Source organism: Dama dama, chromosome 13 (assembly GCF_033118175.1).
Source record: "Dama dama isolate Ldn47 chromosome 13, ASM3311817v1, whole genome shotgun sequence".
Taxonomy (NCBI): domain Eukaryota; kingdom Metazoa; phylum Chordata; class Mammalia; order Artiodactyla; family Cervidae; genus Dama; species Dama dama.
The window spans coordinates 30,873,298-30,892,285 of NC_083693.1; the positions used below are offsets into that span (position 1 = coordinate 30,873,298).

General features: G+C 48.2%; 1 protein-coding gene across 4 annotated transcripts in view; it reads left to right on the forward strand.

Moving 5' to 3' along the window:
• ALPK3 (alpha kinase 3) overlaps positions 1-18,988 on the forward strand; it is a 62,541-nt gene that overhangs the window by 9,468 nt on the left and 34,085 nt on the right. For 2 of the 4 annotated variants that reach the window (XM_061158780.1, XM_061158783.1), the window contains exons 2-5: positions 539-577; positions 4,056-4,177; positions 15,716-15,833; positions 16,327-17,566. In XM_061158780.1, coding sequence (XP_061014763.1) covers positions 539-577; positions 4,056-4,177; positions 15,716-15,833; positions 16,327-17,566 — 1,519 coding nt within the window. The remainder of the gene's footprint in view (positions 1-538; positions 578-4,055; positions 4,178-15,715; positions 15,834-16,326; positions 17,567-18,988) is intronic. The other 2 variants (XM_061158782.1, XM_061158781.1) reach the window with 1 other exon arrangement.

Here is an 18,988-nt window from a genome sequence, read left to right on the forward strand (position 1 = left end):
TTTCCTTCTCTTCTTGACTCTCCCAGCTGGTTTGCCTTGCGTGGCCTCTTTAACCATACTTTAACATATTAATGGGTGTTCTCCAAGCCACCTGTCTCCTTCCCAGCCTCTGAAGGGATTTGCAGGAACTGGGGGCTCTTCTCCCCAAAAAGGCCAAGGGTTGAAGCAGGAGTTGCCCCCCACCACCCCCGCCAGCTGGTGTGCTGCAGAAGGGGGGAGATGTGCCAGGCAGCTATGAGTAACTCAAGGACCCAGGGCACACCTTTCTTAAAGCTCAGCCCTGAGGGGCCTCCCTCCTGCCTAACCATTTCCCTGGACCCTGCTACACTTAACAAGTTCTTGGTTTCAGATACATGGGTGTCCGGTGGTGAGGCCACTTGCTAACTGGAGCCGGCCAAGTAAGACAGCTGGTCCCTTTTAATAGAAAGGCCCTTGGGCCCCAGATGGTGGCCGATTAATACTTTGCCTACTGTTGTTGATTTCACCTCCTCCTCTCTGCTTTTTTGGCCTAATGATTCCGTTTGCTGTTTTTGCTTAGCTTATCAAGCAACCGGTTGTCTCACCCCAGCTCTGGAAGGTAAACGCACCATTGCATTACATTTCTCTGACTGCTTTTTTTTTTTCTCTTGGGTCTGGGCACTGAGGGGCCTCTGGGTGACTGCTTGTGCACTAATAACCAAGCTGCATGGGGTGAGGGGAGTGGAGAGGGTGGTTGGGGAGGGTGTGAGCGGGCACTCAGTGAGCATGGATCTCACGGGAGCCAGAGGTGATGCTTGCATGGACCATTGGAAAGGGGTGCCGGGACCCAGAGATAGGCAGGGGTTCCCAAGATGCCTGCAACTCTATCTCTGTGCCCCTGGGATAGGCACTGTGGGACCAGAGCAGAGAGCCTCCAGTTACGTGACCCATTTCCCCCTCAGCCTAGGTTTTCATGGATTTTGTAACCACATATCTAGGTTTGACACCTTATTGTCTGTCTTCTAACCATGGCTACTTCCTTAAAAAAATTTTCTTTTTCCTCAGTCCCTTAAGTTCTCCTTCTGTTATCTCCTTCTCTGAATTTCCCTCTCCTTTCTCCACCCTGTGGACTGTGAGCTCTGTGAGGTTAGGGCTATCATGTGAGTGTCTTTCTGTATTAACTTGTTCTCTGAATCCGCTTCAGAGACAGAGCAGGGCCCCAGCAGGCTCGCAGTCAGAGTTTGCCTGTTGAACGACTGTCCTCTTACCTCCTTAACTGGAGACAGCTCTCCACTCCTGGCTGAACTGACAATTGTGATCAAAATGGGAATGTTTCCTGGCTACTTCCCACGCTTGGGCCTCCTCCCAGACTCTGGTAGATCTAGGGAAAAGTTGGCCATAGTTTCTTCACACAGAGAAAGATTTCTGTATAGCTAACTGGTTTCTGAATAGCTAATAATGTTTACAGGGATGGTCAGTAGCTACTATGTACGTTTCCTGTGATAGGGGTGGATACTGAAGGGGCAGAAGACAGGGTTTCCAGCTCATTCAAAGCGGAGTGTGGTAAGTGCTAGAAGAGAGTTTGGAAGTTTATTTAAAGTAAGGTAAATACCAAACCTATGGGCAGGATTAGGTTCCTTTGAAGATGTTGAAAACCAGTGATGATTCTGGAGTTCTATAGAGACACATGATTAGGCTATGATATTCTTATGAATTCACGGAATTGGAAGGACTTAGAGGTGTCAGGGTAGGACTAGACCATTTCCAGGTGTGTGGACTTCCTGGCTTCCCAGGAGACTGGAAGGAGCAGACTTGGAGTCCCTCTCATGTCTGAGTGGTTTGGAAAATAGGAAGAGAAAGCTGGTGACAATTTATTAGAATATGATAGTATATGCAATGACTCTGTCCCCACCAAATCCACCCTGGATCCACTTTCCTAGAGGGTGTTTTCCTAGCTATACTTTTCAGCAGTTACTTAGGATTTTCCATTATAAGAAAGTTATAATACAGTTAGGACCTAGTCTGGAACTTTGAAAAGATAAGCATTCTTTCTTATAAAACAAAAATAATGAAATAACTACCTTGTTGTTACATATCTACCATGAGCAAATTTTCTTGAGGCCTGATTTCCCTGTTTTCCTCACTTACCCAGTTGCTTATTTTCTTAGACTTGTCCAAGCAGCTTCATCCCTAAGAGCCTAGGCTGAGTATGAGAGCCAGGTTCATATTCATGAGTAGGTTAGGATTCAAATTAGGCAGGGAGGACATAATTAGGGATGTTTTGAATTAGTTGCAAAATCATAGAAGTCCAATGACTTTTGGCAGGGCAGTTTCCTCTAGAGACTGCTGGTTGGGAGTTGATATTCCCCAAAGTCAGAAATTGCTGGTAGTATGAGAGCAGTGAGAAATGTTTTCAGATGTTGTAACTCCCACGTGTCAGAGAGTTGACGGTCTAGATCCTGAAGGACCCTCTATTTTCGAGTGGATTAAAAGAGAAAGGAAAGGACAGTAGTTTCTTCCAACAGTAAGCTACAAGAAGACAGTTCTTAAAATGGTCTAATAAGTTACTTAGGTTCCAGATGGGAGTGTGGCAGGGAGTGTTATGGCAGCCTTCACCATAGTCCCTAGTTGGGATCCTCTTTCTGGGTAGTCTTTCTGGGGAAGGACTCCTGTCAGCTCCCCAGAGGCCCAGGCATCTTCGATCCTGTGCAGAGACGGCTGGACCCCTCTCAGTCCAGAAGTCTTACTTGATTCCAGGCCTTCCTCCTGGGATGCAAGCTTTCTCCTCAAACTCAAGTCAGGAATGACATCCACAGAGATGGTCAGCTGAATGGGGATGCCCTCCCAACAAAGTAGGGCTGTAGCTCCTGTCTGCTTGTGTTCCCACAGACTCTTACCTGCCCCTGTGGAGAGGTCAGAGGCAGACACACTACCCTTGGGCAATCACCGCTTCTTCTGAGGCACAGAGCAAAGCAGCTTTGATCTGTCTGCCCCCCAACAGTTCTTCCTGCTTCTCCTCACATCATCCCTGACAGTCCTCCCTGCTGCTCACCAGAGGGTGTGTGGGTTGGGGGCGGGAAGAAGAGGGCTGGGCACGGCTTGTGCACCGCACAACCTGGCTATGTGCTTACACATCACGCCTAGGGATGCATTGTGTCTCTGCTGGCCCATGAAGGGTTTGGCATGGTGGTTTGCTGCGTGTGGGCAGGCAGGAGAGGACTGTCAATGCTGAGCAGTGCTGGTGAGTCTGTGATCAACTCAGTGAGCCCACAAATGCCTCTGAGTTCTGGGAGATGGACTTTCACGAGGGAACCAAAAGCCCTGACTCTCGCATGGGTGGATCTGTTTGTGATTGGCAGTCCTGCTGGTAGGTCCTGGAGCTGCCAGTATTCACTTGAGCATGTGGTACCCACTGGGGAGCAAGGGAGCCATGGCTAGCTTTCCACTGGAGGTCCATAGCCCTGTGTAGGGTCAGGATTCATTTGAATCTTTCTTTTCTGATACTCCGAGGAACTAGAGGCTGCCATTGGGTCTAGACCCCTGGTATTGGCCAGCTTGTTCTTTGTCTGCTATGGGTCTCTCCTCATCCTCACAAAGGCAGGGGCTTTTCTTCTGACCCCTGAGCTCCTGGGACCTGTTATCCTTGGGGTCAGCCGGCTTTCCCTCCATGGCATGAATGGAGGTTCTGCTGTGCTGGGACCTCCATCTCTGAAGCTGGGCCTGTCCATGTGTATGTCTCCCCCATGCACAAGCTTACCTGGAGATGAAAGGTGGAGTGTGAAGCAAGGCCCCCCAATAAGGATGGAATGGGAATGCCAGGACCAGGCATGGATAGGAGCCTGGTCCCTGGTCAGAAGGGACCCGTTTTAATGGGTCTGGGTCAGGATTCCATTCAGCCCCTGGTCACTTCCCTGCCCCCATCCTGGCCATGAGATCTAACTCTCTTGAAGAAAGACTTGCCCAGGTGCTGGAGCCATGGCCACAGGATGCTGGATGGACATGGTAAGATATAAGCCACCTTGGACCACTCCAGGCCATGGCATCGTGCAGTGGAGATAGAAGAAACGCTGCTCTGAACAGTTCTTTGCCTTTCCTAGGAGCACCTTCTGCTCCATCATTGCTCAGCTAACAGAGGAGACCCAGCCGCTATTTGAGACCACACTCAAGTCCCGGGCTGTGTCCGAGGACAGCGACGTCAGATTCACCTGCATCGTCACAGGTAATGAGGCCGCCTGTGTGATCTGTGCCAGGGCTGCTGCGCAGGTCAGGGTCCGGGGGGCCTGTGGGCACAGGCCTGGAGAGGGGTTGGCTGTGCGAGTTGGCTTTGGCCTTCTTAGCTTCCTCTCCAGTTTAGCTCTTCCATGCGGGCGGGGGCCCTTTTTCCTCCCACTCTGAAGCCACACATACACCCTGCTGTTCTTCAAAGCCTGTCTTCCATATAGGTCCCTCACTCTCAGATATGCATATGCGACTGATGAATCTTATTCCAAGGAAAGAAGCTGTCTAGCTGAAAGAGGTTTTCAAGGCCATCTTCTCAAATATTCCCATTTTACAGTTGAGAAGTTTGAGACTTTGGAGTCTTAAGCCTGATAAACAGTAACATATAGTGATTCTGAATGCAGACCCTGGCTGGAGTTAGGCTGCCTGACTTAGGATGCTGGCTTGTCCCCTTTCCAGTTATATGACATTGAATACCTCATCTGCAAAGTGGGGACTGTAATGGTGTGAATGCAAAGCATTTGGAATAATACCTGGCATATAGTAAGTACCATATAAGTGTTAGCAATTGGTTATCATTATGTGCATTTCACCGAATTCCATAGTGGAATTTGATGCAACAGGTTGGCAGAATAGGAAGAGAGAAATACTCCTTGGAAGGGGAGGGTAAAGGGGTGAGGGCTGGGAAGCTGGCTCTGGGCACTGCCCCTCCCCCACACCTCCCAGCACTGGCTTCCATGGCACTAACGCCACCAGGGCTGTAGGACTCACCTATGGGTGCCTACCGCTTCCAGCTCTGCAGCCATCAGATCAAGGTTCTCTCCGAGAGACACCCCCCCTTTTTTTTTTTCAGTAAATCAAGAGCATTGATGCCCTTAATGACATGCTAGCAGTGACATGCCCTGATTCTAGGGAGTGTGTCTGCCCCAGCCAGCTGAACAGCTTCTCTAGGATTGGGTTCCCTGGGCAGTTTTCACCTTGCCCAGAATCTTCTGAGCTCCCAACTGAGAGCACTTCCCAGGGACACAGAGGTGCACTTGCCTCCCTTACCTTTGTACAGCGCAACACATTTTGCAAAATTGATCTGGTTCCATTGTTGTTGAATTCTTACAAAACCCAGTGAAGTCAGTGCTATTATTAGTCAGATTTTACAGAGAAGGATACTAGAATAGGTTAGGTGACTTGCCAAAGCCCATGAAGTTGGTAAAGAGGAGATGCTGCTGTTGCCCTCTGCAGCATCTGATGCTGCTTGCTTACGCCTGCATCTGATGCATTACTCTGGCAGTAGCCATTTTCTAGGAAAACTCAGCTCTTTCAGGACACCATGCTGTTTCATCTGTTATTTTCTCCTTATAGAACGTCCTTAATCCTTTTTTAATGAAACTTAATTTTTATTTCATCAAATTAATATATTATGAATAGTTTAAGATTTCAAGTTGAACTAAAAATGCAGTTATCAAAATACAGCCATTCACCCCTCTCATCAATTTGCCTTCCCAGAAGCAACTGTGTTCAGCCTTTAGCACTTTCTTATGGTGTGTACACATTTCTGTAATGCTGGTGTAGTATGTGAATATTGCTAACTTTTGAGTCTTCAAGTTTAGATGCTACCCAGTCTTCCTGTTGTAGTAGAGAGGAAATTAGCTCTTTTTACAGTTATTTTCTCTGCTTCATCTCACTTACCTTCTAATAATAGTTATATCATAATATTTGTTTAATAAATATTTACTGTTGACTTTATTATGTCTCTGCAATATTAGTCATAACTGAACATTGTAGTATACTATGATTATATTTCTTTCTTCTATTTTTCATAAGGTTAGTTCTTTCTTTAATTTTTCTTTTAATTAGCTATTTGGTGTCTATGACTAATTTTTCTTATACTTTCTAATAGCCTTTTAGAACAACTTTCCACAAGATTGATACCATCAGTCTTCTGTCAGCTTCTTTCCTTAGAGACATCCCTATTCTATTTGAACTGGTGGCCTTTTAGGCCTAATACACAGCTGTTATACTGGGTCTTCCCTTTGCCCTTCTCCTGAGCTTGATTCAGTTTCCTGGGTCTCATGTCTTCCTTTTTCTTGGTTTACTCTCTGGCTTTATTGAGCTACATCTAGTGGCTTCTTCAGGTCCCAAAGATGGTACAACAGCAGGAGGCATTATGATGACAAGCTCTCAGCCTCTCTCTCCTTTGGGTCATCCTGTTCCAGTGTGACTTGGTTGCTCTGTGTGTCTGGTACACAGTTGTCATCTTAGGATCTCCCTTCATCATCATCCTGCAGGTTCCCTTTACCTCACCTTTAATGGACTTCCTGTTTATCTGTATTCTACATTTGTCTCTTTCTTGACTTACATTCTTATTTTGATAGCTTCCTAGGAGAAGTATATAGTAAATAAATGTTAGACAATTTATGTCTGAAAATGTCTTTATTTATTTATTTGCTTTACTCTTGATGGAAAGTTTGGCTAGGTATAGAATTCTAAGTTGAAAATAATTTTCCTTCAGAATTTTGGAAACTTTGCTGCAGGTTGCCCTCTTGCTTCCAGTGTTACTGTTTAGAGCAGGAGGGCATTTTGATTCCTGATTCTGTGTAGGAGGCCAGTTGTCCTCTCCGGAATCTTTTAAGAGTGTTTTGATATTTCATAATGGTGTATCTTGATACGAGTGTCTTCATCCAGGGGCATGCTTGGACGCTTTCAGTATGGAAACTGACAGCCTTTAGTTCAAGAAATTTGAGATTATTTTTATCTTGATTTCTTCCTTCTGCTTTCTCTGTCCTTTCTTTCTGGAACACCTGTGCATGTCTCCTCCACAGACTCATTTTCTTACCTTTTCTTCCCTTTCACCTGTTTGTCTTTTTGTTCTTCCTGAGAGATTTCCTCAGTATTATCTTTCAACTGTTTTGTTGGGTTTTTAATTTCTAAGAGTTTTTAAAAAATTGTTTTCTAAAGCATTCTGTTCTTCTCATGAGTGTAATATTTTCTCTAAACTCTCTGAGACTAGTAATGGTAGTTTTCTAAAAGTTTCCTATGTAGTTTGTGTTTCTTCCAGTTTGCCTTTTTTCTATTTAATTGTTTTGATTCTTCATCTCCTATTTATAGGGCTTCCTCAGATATCTAGGAATCTTTGGTTGTCAGATAATGATTACGAGTAGGAGACTAAAAAGCTGATTGGAAGTTCTGAGTGAGTAGGAGGAGCCTGAAACCTTGGGTCCTCACTCTAGGGTGGCCTGGCCACCACTAGAATTGGGAACTGACAAAATGAGTTTCTTTAGTTACTTTCTCTTGGCCTAGCTAGAATCCATAGTGAGTACTCTTCTTGTGTCTTACTGAGTTTTCTGGAAGCTCTGCAGATTAGAGGATTGGGTGGGCTTCCAGGATAGAGTATGTGTTTCATAGATACGTCTTTCCATAGAAAATTCATGCCATCAACAGTGCTGGCTTACTCTCAGGACAAAGTTTTACTTTTCCAGATACTAAACCTCATCTTTGGACATGTTGGAGAAGGAGTGATATGGAGTGTTGAGGAGATCCAGAGACCTAATTGTTTTCCACACCCTTTTTAACTTCTCCTTCTTTCCCTTTATACCAAGTCCCAGAGGTATCTGGTGGCCAGTTCCTGTGCCCTTCAGGGATTTTCTGGTGTTCAAAGGATAGTTCTCAGTTTCTTGTCTTAGGGTTAAGCTGCCTTGAGTCTGTTAAGTCAGTTTCTACTTGTCCATCTGCTTTCCAGCTTTCAAAATATTGTTTTTCCTGTTGGTTTCATTTCTATTATCCCATTTATTTTGGTGGAGATATATATGTACACACACACACACACATATATATGCTTTCCTGGTGGTTCAGATGGTAAAGAGTCTGCCTTCAATGCAGGAGACATGGGTTCAAGTCCCTGAGTTGGGAAGATCCCCTGGAGAAGGGAATGACAACCCACCCAGGATTTTTGCCTGGAGAATTCCATGGACAGAGGAACCTGTCAGGGCTACAATCCATGGGGTTGCAAAGAGTCAGACATGACTGAGCAACTAACACACATACACACATATATTTTTAATAAAAAACTCATTAATGTAGTTTAGTGGGTTTGGGTGAGAGAGTGAAAGTAGATGGTATGCTCATGCTGCTTTTTACCTAGAAGCCTGGCAAATTCCTTTTCATCTTTCAAGGCCCAGGTCAACCAACTTATGCTGTAGGAGGTCATCTCCAGCATTTCCATAGAGAGCTCTTGCTGTGCCTCTCACAGTGCAGCTTCTTGGTTCCTACTTCTTTCTCCCCATAAGACCATGAGACAGCAGGAGAAGGAAATGGCAACCCACTCCAGTATTCTTGCCTGGAAAAGTCCATGGACAGAGGAGCCTGGTGGGCTGCAGTCCATGGGGTTACATGACTGAGCCTGTGTGCACGAGGGTGGAGGGAGGTGGGTTGGTAGCAATAAACTGATAGAACTAAAAAAAAAAAAAAAAAGACCGTGAAACACAGCATACCCCTGACACCTCATGCAGCAGGCACGAAGAAGGTACTCAGTACATGTTTGCAAGTATGACTGCGGTGACCCTGATTCTGCTGACAACACCTTCCATGTTGCCTGTTCACTGCAGCTGCAGCCTCAGTGCCTTGACAATAGCAGCTGCTGCAGGAGCCTCCCTCCTCTCCTTCTTCTATTCTGTCCTTTGTAGCCATGAACTCTTGAGAGCAATGTGCTGAAGCTGATCTGAGTCTGACTTACAGTCTTAGGGTATTTTACTGAATACCCCCAGTGTCGTCATGGAAGTAAGCTTTTCCATGCCTCAAGCCCAACTCAGAGGAACAAGCTTTTCTCCCCTCAGTTTCCATAATCCTCTTATCTCATGATGACCCACCAGGGCAGTGGGCTTCTGCTCAGGAACACCTGCCATGATGGGATCTACAGCTCTACCAAGTAAGGCTGTGAGGTTCCCAGGCACTTGCTGTCTCTACCATCCATACCTTAATCCACTGTTGTACCTAGTTCCTCCTCCCCACTCCTCACCCCCACCTGTGTCAGAGATCTTAGGTTACCTGAGTTTCATGTAGCAGATTAGTACCAAAGTCTCTGTGATTACCATAGTGCACTGTAAATAAGCCTTTCCCAATTAACAGGGAGAAAAGGCAAACTGTAAGAGAAGGGCCGGGGAAAGGGAAAGGGTTATACAGAAAGATCAGAGAACACAGGAAACAGAGCTAGAAAGTGGGTCTCCCCTCCACTCCCCTCCACCCTGCCCCGCGCCTGTCTGGAGTAGAGGATGGGGGGTGGCTTTCGCATGAGACTGGCATGGCGATCCTGGCTTATTCCACGGAGATAGAGTGACTACATTTGACTCTCTTCCTCCCACCCTGCTGGTAGCATTCCCTAGATAAATTTGTGATGAGTCAGGCTAAGCAGGGCCCTGCCAGGAGGAGGTGATGCTTTCGTGGTGGGTGAGACCCTGGTTCAGGTGAGGAAGAACAGTCTGTGGCAGAGCCCCTGCTGGCTGACTCTGCGGAAAGTCCTTCGGGACTTTAAGAAGTGGCGAACGACCCTGGGGTTCTTCCCTCTCACAGTGGGCATATGGGGGACAGTGGGCCTTGGCGGAGCCTTCTGGCTCCTGTCTCCCCCAGGGGCCCCTTGGCCAGGGCTACTGTCCTTCTCGAGGTGCCCACCTCTGTCTGGCTTGGTGATCCCCTTCCCCTACTCTCCTCACCTCTATTGTCAATACTGTGTTAGCTTGTGCGTGTGTGGGGCCAGCTGGACAGAGGGAGTAAGCCTTTAGACTTAGAACCAAGTTCCTGAAGATACGCTTTTTAGAGAAATAAGTCTAAGATGATGGCTGCCAGGGTCAGAAACTTACATATTTCCCCACAATTCGTAGTGGGAAGAACAGAGGAATAAGGGAAAGGAAGCCAGGGACTTTCTCACATGCCAGCCTTGTGACCCTGAGTAAGTTACTTGATTTCTGAGTCTTATGTTCCTTTTTGTATAAGACGGATTCAGAGACCTGCCTTGCCTATTTTGTAGAAGAGAGGGATTTGGATTTTGGTTCTTCCACGTACCAGCTGGACACCTTTGGACAGAAGCCTTAGTTTCCTCTCCTTTAAGTTGAGGATGTATAATAGCACCTTTCTCATAGGACTCTTGAGAGGAGAAGATGAGGTAATACAGGAAAAATGTCCAGCTCAGTATCTGGCTTATAGTAAGTCTTCAATAAATGTTCACAATTGTCTTCACAGGGTTATTATGAGGACCAAATAAAATTCTATCTTTGAAAGCTCTTTGAAAACTCTAAATATGTATATTCATCAGTATTATTCTCCTGAATCTGAGCTTTTCCAAACTGGGAGTGGTTGGGATGAAGCTGTAAGTCTCTGAGCTAGATTTCTTCTAGACTGAGGCATGCTGCTGTGGAGCAGAGGTGTCAGGGTAGGAAGGGGAAGAGGGAAGGCCACAGGTGTCAGTACCACCATGGGGTCTCCTGGCCAGGGCTGTGTGTGTGTATGCCAGCCTGTGGGCATGCACGTGGGCACATGTGTGTGTGCAGCTGGGAGTAATGGACCTCCCTTGCTTTTGTGTGTTTCAAAATATAGTTCATATTACCCAGGGGACAAAGAAATGTTTTCTGCTCAACTAAAGTTGTTTCCATAACCCACTGTTGCCAGGGAGCCCAGACTTTCAGGTTGGCCCCCACCTAGTGAAGAGACACCAAAAGGTGGCGTGGGGGCTGGAGCCCCCCAGCCTTGTGGCTGTGGGGTCCACTCAACATCCCCTTCTTGCCCTGTCCCTGCCCTCACTGCAGCCTGACTGGACTCAGATGCCCTGGAGGCTGAGGCCCAACTGGGCAGATCATGGGGCAAGGAGGCTCTGAGCCGGGCCCTTGGAGGGATGAGCTCACTGCTCGAGATGGTGAGGACATGCACGGTGATGTAACCAGGGACTTTAGCTCACAGTGGAAACATGGGGCTCGCTTTACAGTCAGGGCTGCCCGGAGTCTGTTCCTGGCTGGCGCGGCCGCAGCCTCACCTCCTCTGCTCCCTGCTCTTGTCACGGTTCCCCAGCGTGCCCTCTGCTTTCCACGCCACACTCTGGTGTCGTGGTTCCTTTGTCAGCATGCCCTCCCTGCCCACCTCTTGTTTGTTCGCTCACTCGTCCCCTTACTCATCCAGCAGATTTTTATTAAGTAGCTACTATGTGCCAGGCACTGTCTTAGGTGGTAGAGATACAGAAGTGAAGGAGAGATGATGACGCACATGGGGCATAAGCAGAGGAGGGGAGACAGAGAAGGGAACAGTTGGTTCCAGTATCGGGATTTGCACTGTGGAAGACACTGAACCCACATTTTCTGAAATTCCATGCCCCTCACAGCCATTTCAAATGCCTCTCATGCCATAAAGCCTTCCCTGAATCCTCAGCCAGAGGTGCCTGTTCCCTTGTCTGTACCCTGAGCCCTTAGCACATTGCTTCATTCATTCAACTATAAATACTTAATGAGTGTTGACTCCATACCAGGCACTATTCTAGGAACTGGGGACATAGCAGCGAATAACACAGACAAGTCATGGAGCTGTTCTTTCCCCAGGGAGTTGGAGTAGATGGATGGAAACTCATTGGGGTATAATCGTTCAGGCAGTAACGCATTGTTGTTCAGTTGCTCAGTCGTGTCTGACTCTTTGTGACCCCATGGACTGCAGCATGCCAGGCTTCCCTGTTCTTCACTATCTCCTAGAGTTTGCTCAGACTCTTAAGAGTCTTCTCCAGCACCACAATTCAAAAGCATCAGTTCTTTGGCGCTCAGCCTTCTTTATAGTTCAGCTCTCACACCATACATGACTACTGGAAAAACCATAGCATTGACTATATGGACCTTTGTCGGCAAAGTGATGTCTCTGCTTTTTAATATGCTGTTTATGTTTGTCATAGCTTTTCTTCCAAGGAGCAAGCATCTTTCAATTTTGTGGCTGCAGTCACCATCTGCAGTGATTTTGGAGCCCAAGAAAATAAAATCTGTCACTGTTTCCACCTTTCCTCCATCTATTTGCCACGAAGTGATGGGACCAGATGCCATGATATTAGTTTTTTGAATGATGAGTTTTAAGCCAACTTTTTCACTCTCCTCTTTCTCCCTCATCAAGAGGCTCTTTAGTTCCTCTTTGCTTTCTGTCATTAGAGTGGTATCATCTGCATATCTAAGGTTGTTCATATTTCTCCCTGAAATCTTGATTCCAGCTTGTGATTCATTCAGCACAGCATTTCACATGACATACTCTGCATGTAAGTTAAATAAGCAGGGTGGCAATATACAGCCTTGACGTCCTTCTTTTCCAACTTTGAACCAGTCCATTGTTCCATGTCCGGTTCTAACTGTTGCTCCATGTCCTGCATACAGATTTCTCAGGAGACAATAAGGTGGTCTGGTATTCCCATCTCCTTAAGAATTTTCCACTGTTGTGATCTACACAATAGGCTTTAGTCAGTGAAGCAGACGTAGGGTTTTTTTAAATTCCCTTGCTTTTTCTATGATTCAGTGGATGTTGGCAATTTGATCTCTGGTTCCTCTGCCTTTTCTAAATCCATCTTGAACATCTGGAAGTTCTCGGTTCACATGCTGTTGAAGCCTAGTTTGAAGTATTTTGAGCATTACCTTGCTAGCATGTGAAATGAGTGCAATTGTGCGGTAGTTTGAACATTCTTTGGCATTGCCTTTCTTTGGGATTGGAATGAAAACTGACCTTTTCCAGTCCTGTGGCCACTGTTCAATGAAGAAAATGAAGAAAAAGAAACAGTAAGAGAGATAAGAATCACCAGGCAGTGAGAGTCGTTATTGTATACAGGTGGTGGGGAAGGTCTCTCCATGGAGGTAATGTGCGGACATAGGCTGGAGGAATCAAGATGTGATGCTCATGTGATGCTTGAGGCCAGCCAGCAGGGGCGTATGACTGGGGAACTGCAAGCAAGGTAGAGAGTGGGAGGAGGCGAGGTCAGTGGGCTGATATGGCCTAGATCATGAGGGCTTTCATGAGATGGGAGCTAGTGGAGTGTTTTGAGCAGAGAAGTGCTATCACCTGACCTTATTTACTTCCTCTTAAAAGGCTCACTCTGGCTGCTGTGCTGAGAGTGGGCTGAAGAAAGGCCAGGGTGGAACTGGTGAGATAAGCAAGGAGGTTGTTGAGAAATTGAGGTGTAAGATGATGCTGATGGAGCAGGTTGGTGGCAGGAAGTGATCAGATTCTGAATGTATTCTGGAGGGAGGGCCTGTGGAATCATCGGATGGAGTGTATGTGAGGAAAATAAAAGAATAAAGTATCACCTTCAGGTTTTTGGCTTGTGCCAAATTAGAAGGATAAAGTTGCCATTTACTGAGGTAAGTGGGACTCAGCTTGGTGAGGGGAATAAGGAGCTTGGTTTGGGACTAGGTAAGTCTGATACCCATGAGACCTCCAAGTGGAGATGTCAGGTTTGCAGTCAAAAATAAGAACCAGGAGTTCAGGGGAGGTCTGGGCTAGAGATACAAATTTGGGAGTTAGGAAGATATAGTTATTTAAAGGCTGCAGGACAGGATTAGATCCCCTAGGTTATATATAGAGAGAATGGAAAATGGTTCTGAGGCCTGAGCCCTGGCCCATCTAACACTTATAGGCCTAGGTCGTGGGGAGAGGGCAGATGAAAGAGATATTAGAAAAAGTGGCCAGTAGAGTGGCACAGGCACTCAGAAGGAGGGGCATCCAGGAGCAAGCAAAGAAAAGTTTCAGGAAGGGAAGGTCAATGCTAAGAGATTTGGTGATATGTGAGTCACGGGTGACCTTGACAGGAGCAATTCCAGTGCAGTGGTAGGTACAAAAGTCTGATCGGAGGAGATAGGGTAAAGAGAGTGAGTACAGAAAGCTCTTTCAAACAATTTCTCTGTAAAGGAGAAAAGAGAGAAATGGGGGCAGGAGCCAGGGGAGGGTGTGAGGTCAAAGAAAAGAAGGAAGACAGTCCAGAGGCTTGTATGCTGATGGGAATGATCTAAGAGAGGAAAAGCCTGAAAATTCAGGAAAGGAGGAACAGCTGCTGGAGAGATGTCCTCGATGAGGCAGGAAGAGATGGGATCCAGTGAGGGTGTCTTAGACAGACACTTGGGCAGTTTATCGAGACAGGTGGGAAGGCAGAGCGCATGGGTGCTCAGTTGTAGGTGCATCCCTGCCTTGTGTGGAGACCTGTCTTTTCTATTGTACAGTAGGTTCCCTGAGAGCAGAGAGCTGCCAAGCTTCTGTATCTTCATAACCCTTGCTGGGTAATCAGCACACACCTAATACATACATATATTTAAGGGACAAAGACCCTGATGCTGGAAAAGATTGAGGGCAGGAGAAGAAGCGGGTGACAGAGGATGAGACGGTTGGATGCCATTACTGACTCAGTGGACATGAGTTTGAGCAAGCTCTGGGAGTTAATGAAGGACAGGAAAGCCTGGTGTGCTGCAATCCAAGGGGTTGCAAAGAGTTAGACATAACTTAGTGACTGCACAGCAACAATGTTAGGAGTCTCTAATTTCTAATAACCATTGCAAATTAATTGAAGTCAGCTTAAGAAATGAAACAGAACTCCTTGGTAAGGCTTAGATGAACTTCTTATGGAATTCACAAGTAAGAGTGTGGCTGTGGCTAGGCAAGGAATGGAACCAGTATTTGGAAGGATATCAGGACCACCCTCTCTGTCTCCTTTTTTTCATTCTATCCTGAACATCAACTTCATTTCCATCTCACTGTAGCTTTGTTTCCTTCTCAGTCCATGTGGCAGAATATGGTTGCACCCCTTCCAAGTTATTTCCAGACCTAAGGATAGACTGTCTCTATGTTCTAATTCCCAAATACCAGGTCAAAGAATTGAATTAGATTAAGTGGTTATGTGTCCATTACTGGACCAATCAGCTAGGTGGTCAGGGAGGCAGGGAAATGTGGCCCTCACAGCTAGGAGCTTTCTCTGTGAGTAGGGCTGAAAGTTGAGAGAGGACGGGCTGGAAAAACACCTCAGTCAGTTTCACAGCAGTGAGTAGGTGAGAAGGTAGGTGTGGATGGGTGGATAGATGGATGACAAATGGGTGGATGGATGTTTTAGCTGCATCATCAAATAATACTAATAGCTCAGGAACCTGGAATGAAAGAAGGGTGCTTGGCATTGGTGCTGATGTTGGGTGTTGAGGAGAGACCTCTGAGAGTAGAGCTGTTATTACAGATGAGGATGTACAACAGGCCACTGAAGAGAGGAAGCTTATTACTACCAGCTAAAGCTTTCTGGAAACTCCTTGCTTCCCTTCTAATCAGCAGCCAGGAAATTTCTCCTCTATATTTGCCTTCCAGTTGCTGAAGGGGAACAATTTTTGGCCTTGATAGGGCCTAGCTTCTAAATATAGGCTGAGCCATAGGGTAGCCCTCTTCCTCCTGCCAGCCCGGGGCAGGTGGACCAGTCCAGTCTCTTCAGGTGGTCTGGGAAAGCCATGGGATCCTCTTCTCTCTGCCCACTATTTTGGAACTGGTTTCCCTGCAACCCAATCTGCTGCTTCCTTCTTAGGGTACCCAGAGCCAGAGGTGACCTGGTACAAGGATGACACAGAGCTGGACCGCTACTGTGGCTTGCCCAAGTATGAGATCATGCATCAGGGCAACCGTCACACCCTGCAGCTCTACAGGTGAGGGGCCCGGGGCCCGTTCTGCTCTGTTTGCCCTCCTGCAGGTCCTGTGACCCAAGTCTGGGGTGGGGGCAGGGTTCTGCTGCAGAGTTGAACCACCTGGTGAAGCGTGTCTGGCTGCCAGTGTCTGGGATCTCCTAAGGCCAGGATGGGAGTATTTCTGACAGCCAGAGAGCTGAGCACAGCCAGAGGAGGTCCTGACCCATAGAAACATTTTCCATGAGGTCAGCTGCCAAAAAAAGCTCCCAAGTCACCCTTACCCTACACGGGCTGTGTGGGTCACCTGCTCATGAAGGGAGCCTCCTGGGGCCCCAGGTCTAATCCCTCCTAGAACAGCGTGGCCTCGGTCAGCTCCCACCCTCTTGCCAGCCTCAGTGTTCTCAGCCGTGGTGAGGAGTGGGGGGAGGGGCACTTGAGGCAGGGCTGGCAGGGGCAGGACTCTGGGTGAGGGGATGGGGGGCTTTCACCTCCCACATCATGCTCCTGCCTCTAGGTGTCGAGAGGAAGATGCCGCCATCTACCAGGCCTCTGCCCGGAATGCCAAGGGCATTGTGTCCTGCTCAGGGGTCTTGGAGGTGGGCACCATGACTGAATACAAGATCCACCAGCGCTGGTTTGCAAAGCTGAAGCGCAAGGCTGCAGCAAAGATGCGGGAAATCGAGCAGAGCTGGAAGCATGGGAAGGAGGCTGTGGGCGAGGCTGATGCCCTGCGCAAACTCAGCCCTGACCGCTTCCAGCGAAAGCGGCGGCTGAGTGGGGCCGAGGTGCCTGTCCCCTTGGCCCCTGCCCGGGAAGTTGAGGACGGACCCCTGGTGGCTTGGCAGGAGGGAGAGACCGAGCCTGGTCAGCACCCAGGTTTGGGCCTGATCAACAGTTTTGCTTCTGGAGAGGTGACTACCAATGGGGAGGCTGCCCCTGAGAATGGGGAGGATGGAGAGCATGGCCTGTTGACTTACATCTGTGAGGCCATGGAGCTGGGGCCTCAGAGAGCTCCCAAAAAGGAGTCTGGGGCCAAGAAAAAGAAGAAAGACGTGGAACCTAAGCAAGGAGTGCGGAAGCCAGAGGTGGAGAAGGCAGCTCAAAGCCATCGTGCCTCGGAAAACCGTTTCCCCAGTTCAGACAAGCCTGACTCCCGTGGGACACAGGGGCCCCTGAACATGGAGCAGGTTCAGACCCGGCCCAGAGGCAGGGCTGCCCGGGGGCCTGGATCCCCTGGAGCAGATGGCACCAGGAAGCCAGCCTCTGGTGCAGGCACTCCAGTCCAGGCCCAGAAGACCCAGGTCCCAGCCCCTGTCCCAGGCCCAGAGCCGGAAGTGTATTTCTCCCTGAAGGACATGTACCTGGAGAGCACCCGAGCAGATCAGCCCCAGGTGGAGACAGAGGCCCAGACCTCTCGGGGCAGGACACCTGGAGAGAGGCCCTCATGTCGGGAATCCAGCAAAGCTGGAGGTGAGAGGGGGTCTACTGCTCCCAGCCAGCCTGTGCCCACAGCCCCCCAGCCAACTGGGCCCTTCAACAGGAAGAGGTTTGCCCCTCCGAAGCTCAAAGGAGAGCCCACCGCCAGCAGCAAGCCTGATTCCTCCCCGAGTCAAGATCCGGAACCCGTGGCTCAGAGCTCGGGGAAGACTCCATCCCAGGCCTCTGCCCAAGCGCCCACACCCCCTGCGCGTCGGAGACACAGCACCCGGGACAGCCCCCTGCAGGGCCGAGCAGGCCCCAGCACTCCAGGCAAGGTACGTGTGGGTGTTGGGACCTGGAGGCCGCTTGGGGTGCTGACCTCATGGAAACTGTTGCTGTAACAGCTTGGCAGCCAGTGAGCAGTGGGATATTTATAGAAGGGGGTGGGGTGGGGTGCTAGCCAGGAGCAGGGACCACAGGCCTGGCCCCCGCCCCAGGCAGTCCCCAGCTGCCAGGCATGTGGGCAGCACAGCCCGACTGTGACCGTCTCCTCCGATAGATAGCAGGGACATTCACTGCCAGGCGATGATGTCCCAGAGCGAGGTGGAGGAGGAGGATGTTCTTTAGGGAGGAAAAGAAGGGGGAGACCGAGGAGCAGTCTATGTGGACAGTGGGTCTTCACCTGGATGCTTATTAGAAGACTTAAAACATATCCAACGTCCAGAAAATTCTGACTTAATCCGGGTTTTTAGCTGAGATTTTGGAGTTAGGGATACCTGTGTGCAAATCTGACTATCCTCAACGTTGTGTGATCTTCAACAAGTCATAAAACTGTAATAAAAATAACACCTACTTCATGGGGCTGTTGTGAGAATCAGTGTTTGGCACAGGGCTTGGTGCATATTAAGAACAAGACAAATGGCAATAGGTTTAAGACGTTCCTGTGGTGGGAGGTAGAGGCAAACTGTTTTACCTGAAAACAGGTGTGCTGGTGTTTTCCTGGGGATCTGGTAGCCAATTGAGGAAAGAGGTCTTGTGTGGAGATAGGGAAGGGACATGCACTCTTCAAAGAAAGAGGCTGGTGGGTGACAGCATAAGGAGTTTGATAAGGGAGGGGAGGGTGAAGAGGGAGGGGAGGAGCAAGATTGAGGGGATTAACAGAAAGGAAACTTTGTCCTGTTTGGTCAGTGTTTCGTGTTTCAGAGAGCAGAGGGCAGGCACTATTTCCCAGGAGTTTGTATAGAGAAAGGAGTGTTTTATAGAGGAGCAGAAAGAAGACAGTATTTCTTATGAGTGACAGAAAGCAAAAGTGTTTCAAGACTGGAGGTGAGGGACTTTCTCCCTCACCTAGTGGCTAAGACTTCCACCGCAGGGGTGCAGGTTCGGTCCCCAGTCAGGTCGGTTAGGGAACTAAGATCCCACATGCCACGTGGCCAAAAAAAGAAGAAAGAAAATTTCCTAAGCTGAATAAAAATGAGAACACAACATATCAACTTGAAAAAAAAGATTGGAGGTGGGTTGGGTAAAATAGATGGGATACACTTACACTAAGAAATTGTTGGTTGGTTGTCTGAAATTCAGATGTAACTGGGTGTCCTATATTTCTCTTTGCTAAATCTGGCAACCCTAAGTAGAGACAGCATTTTGGGGGAACTAAGATGAAATTGTTTCTTGGGTCACAGGAATGCAGGAGCATGGGTCTGGGGGAACGGGGAGCAGCTGAAAGCAGCATTTCACAGGGGTCGAGGCAGAAGATG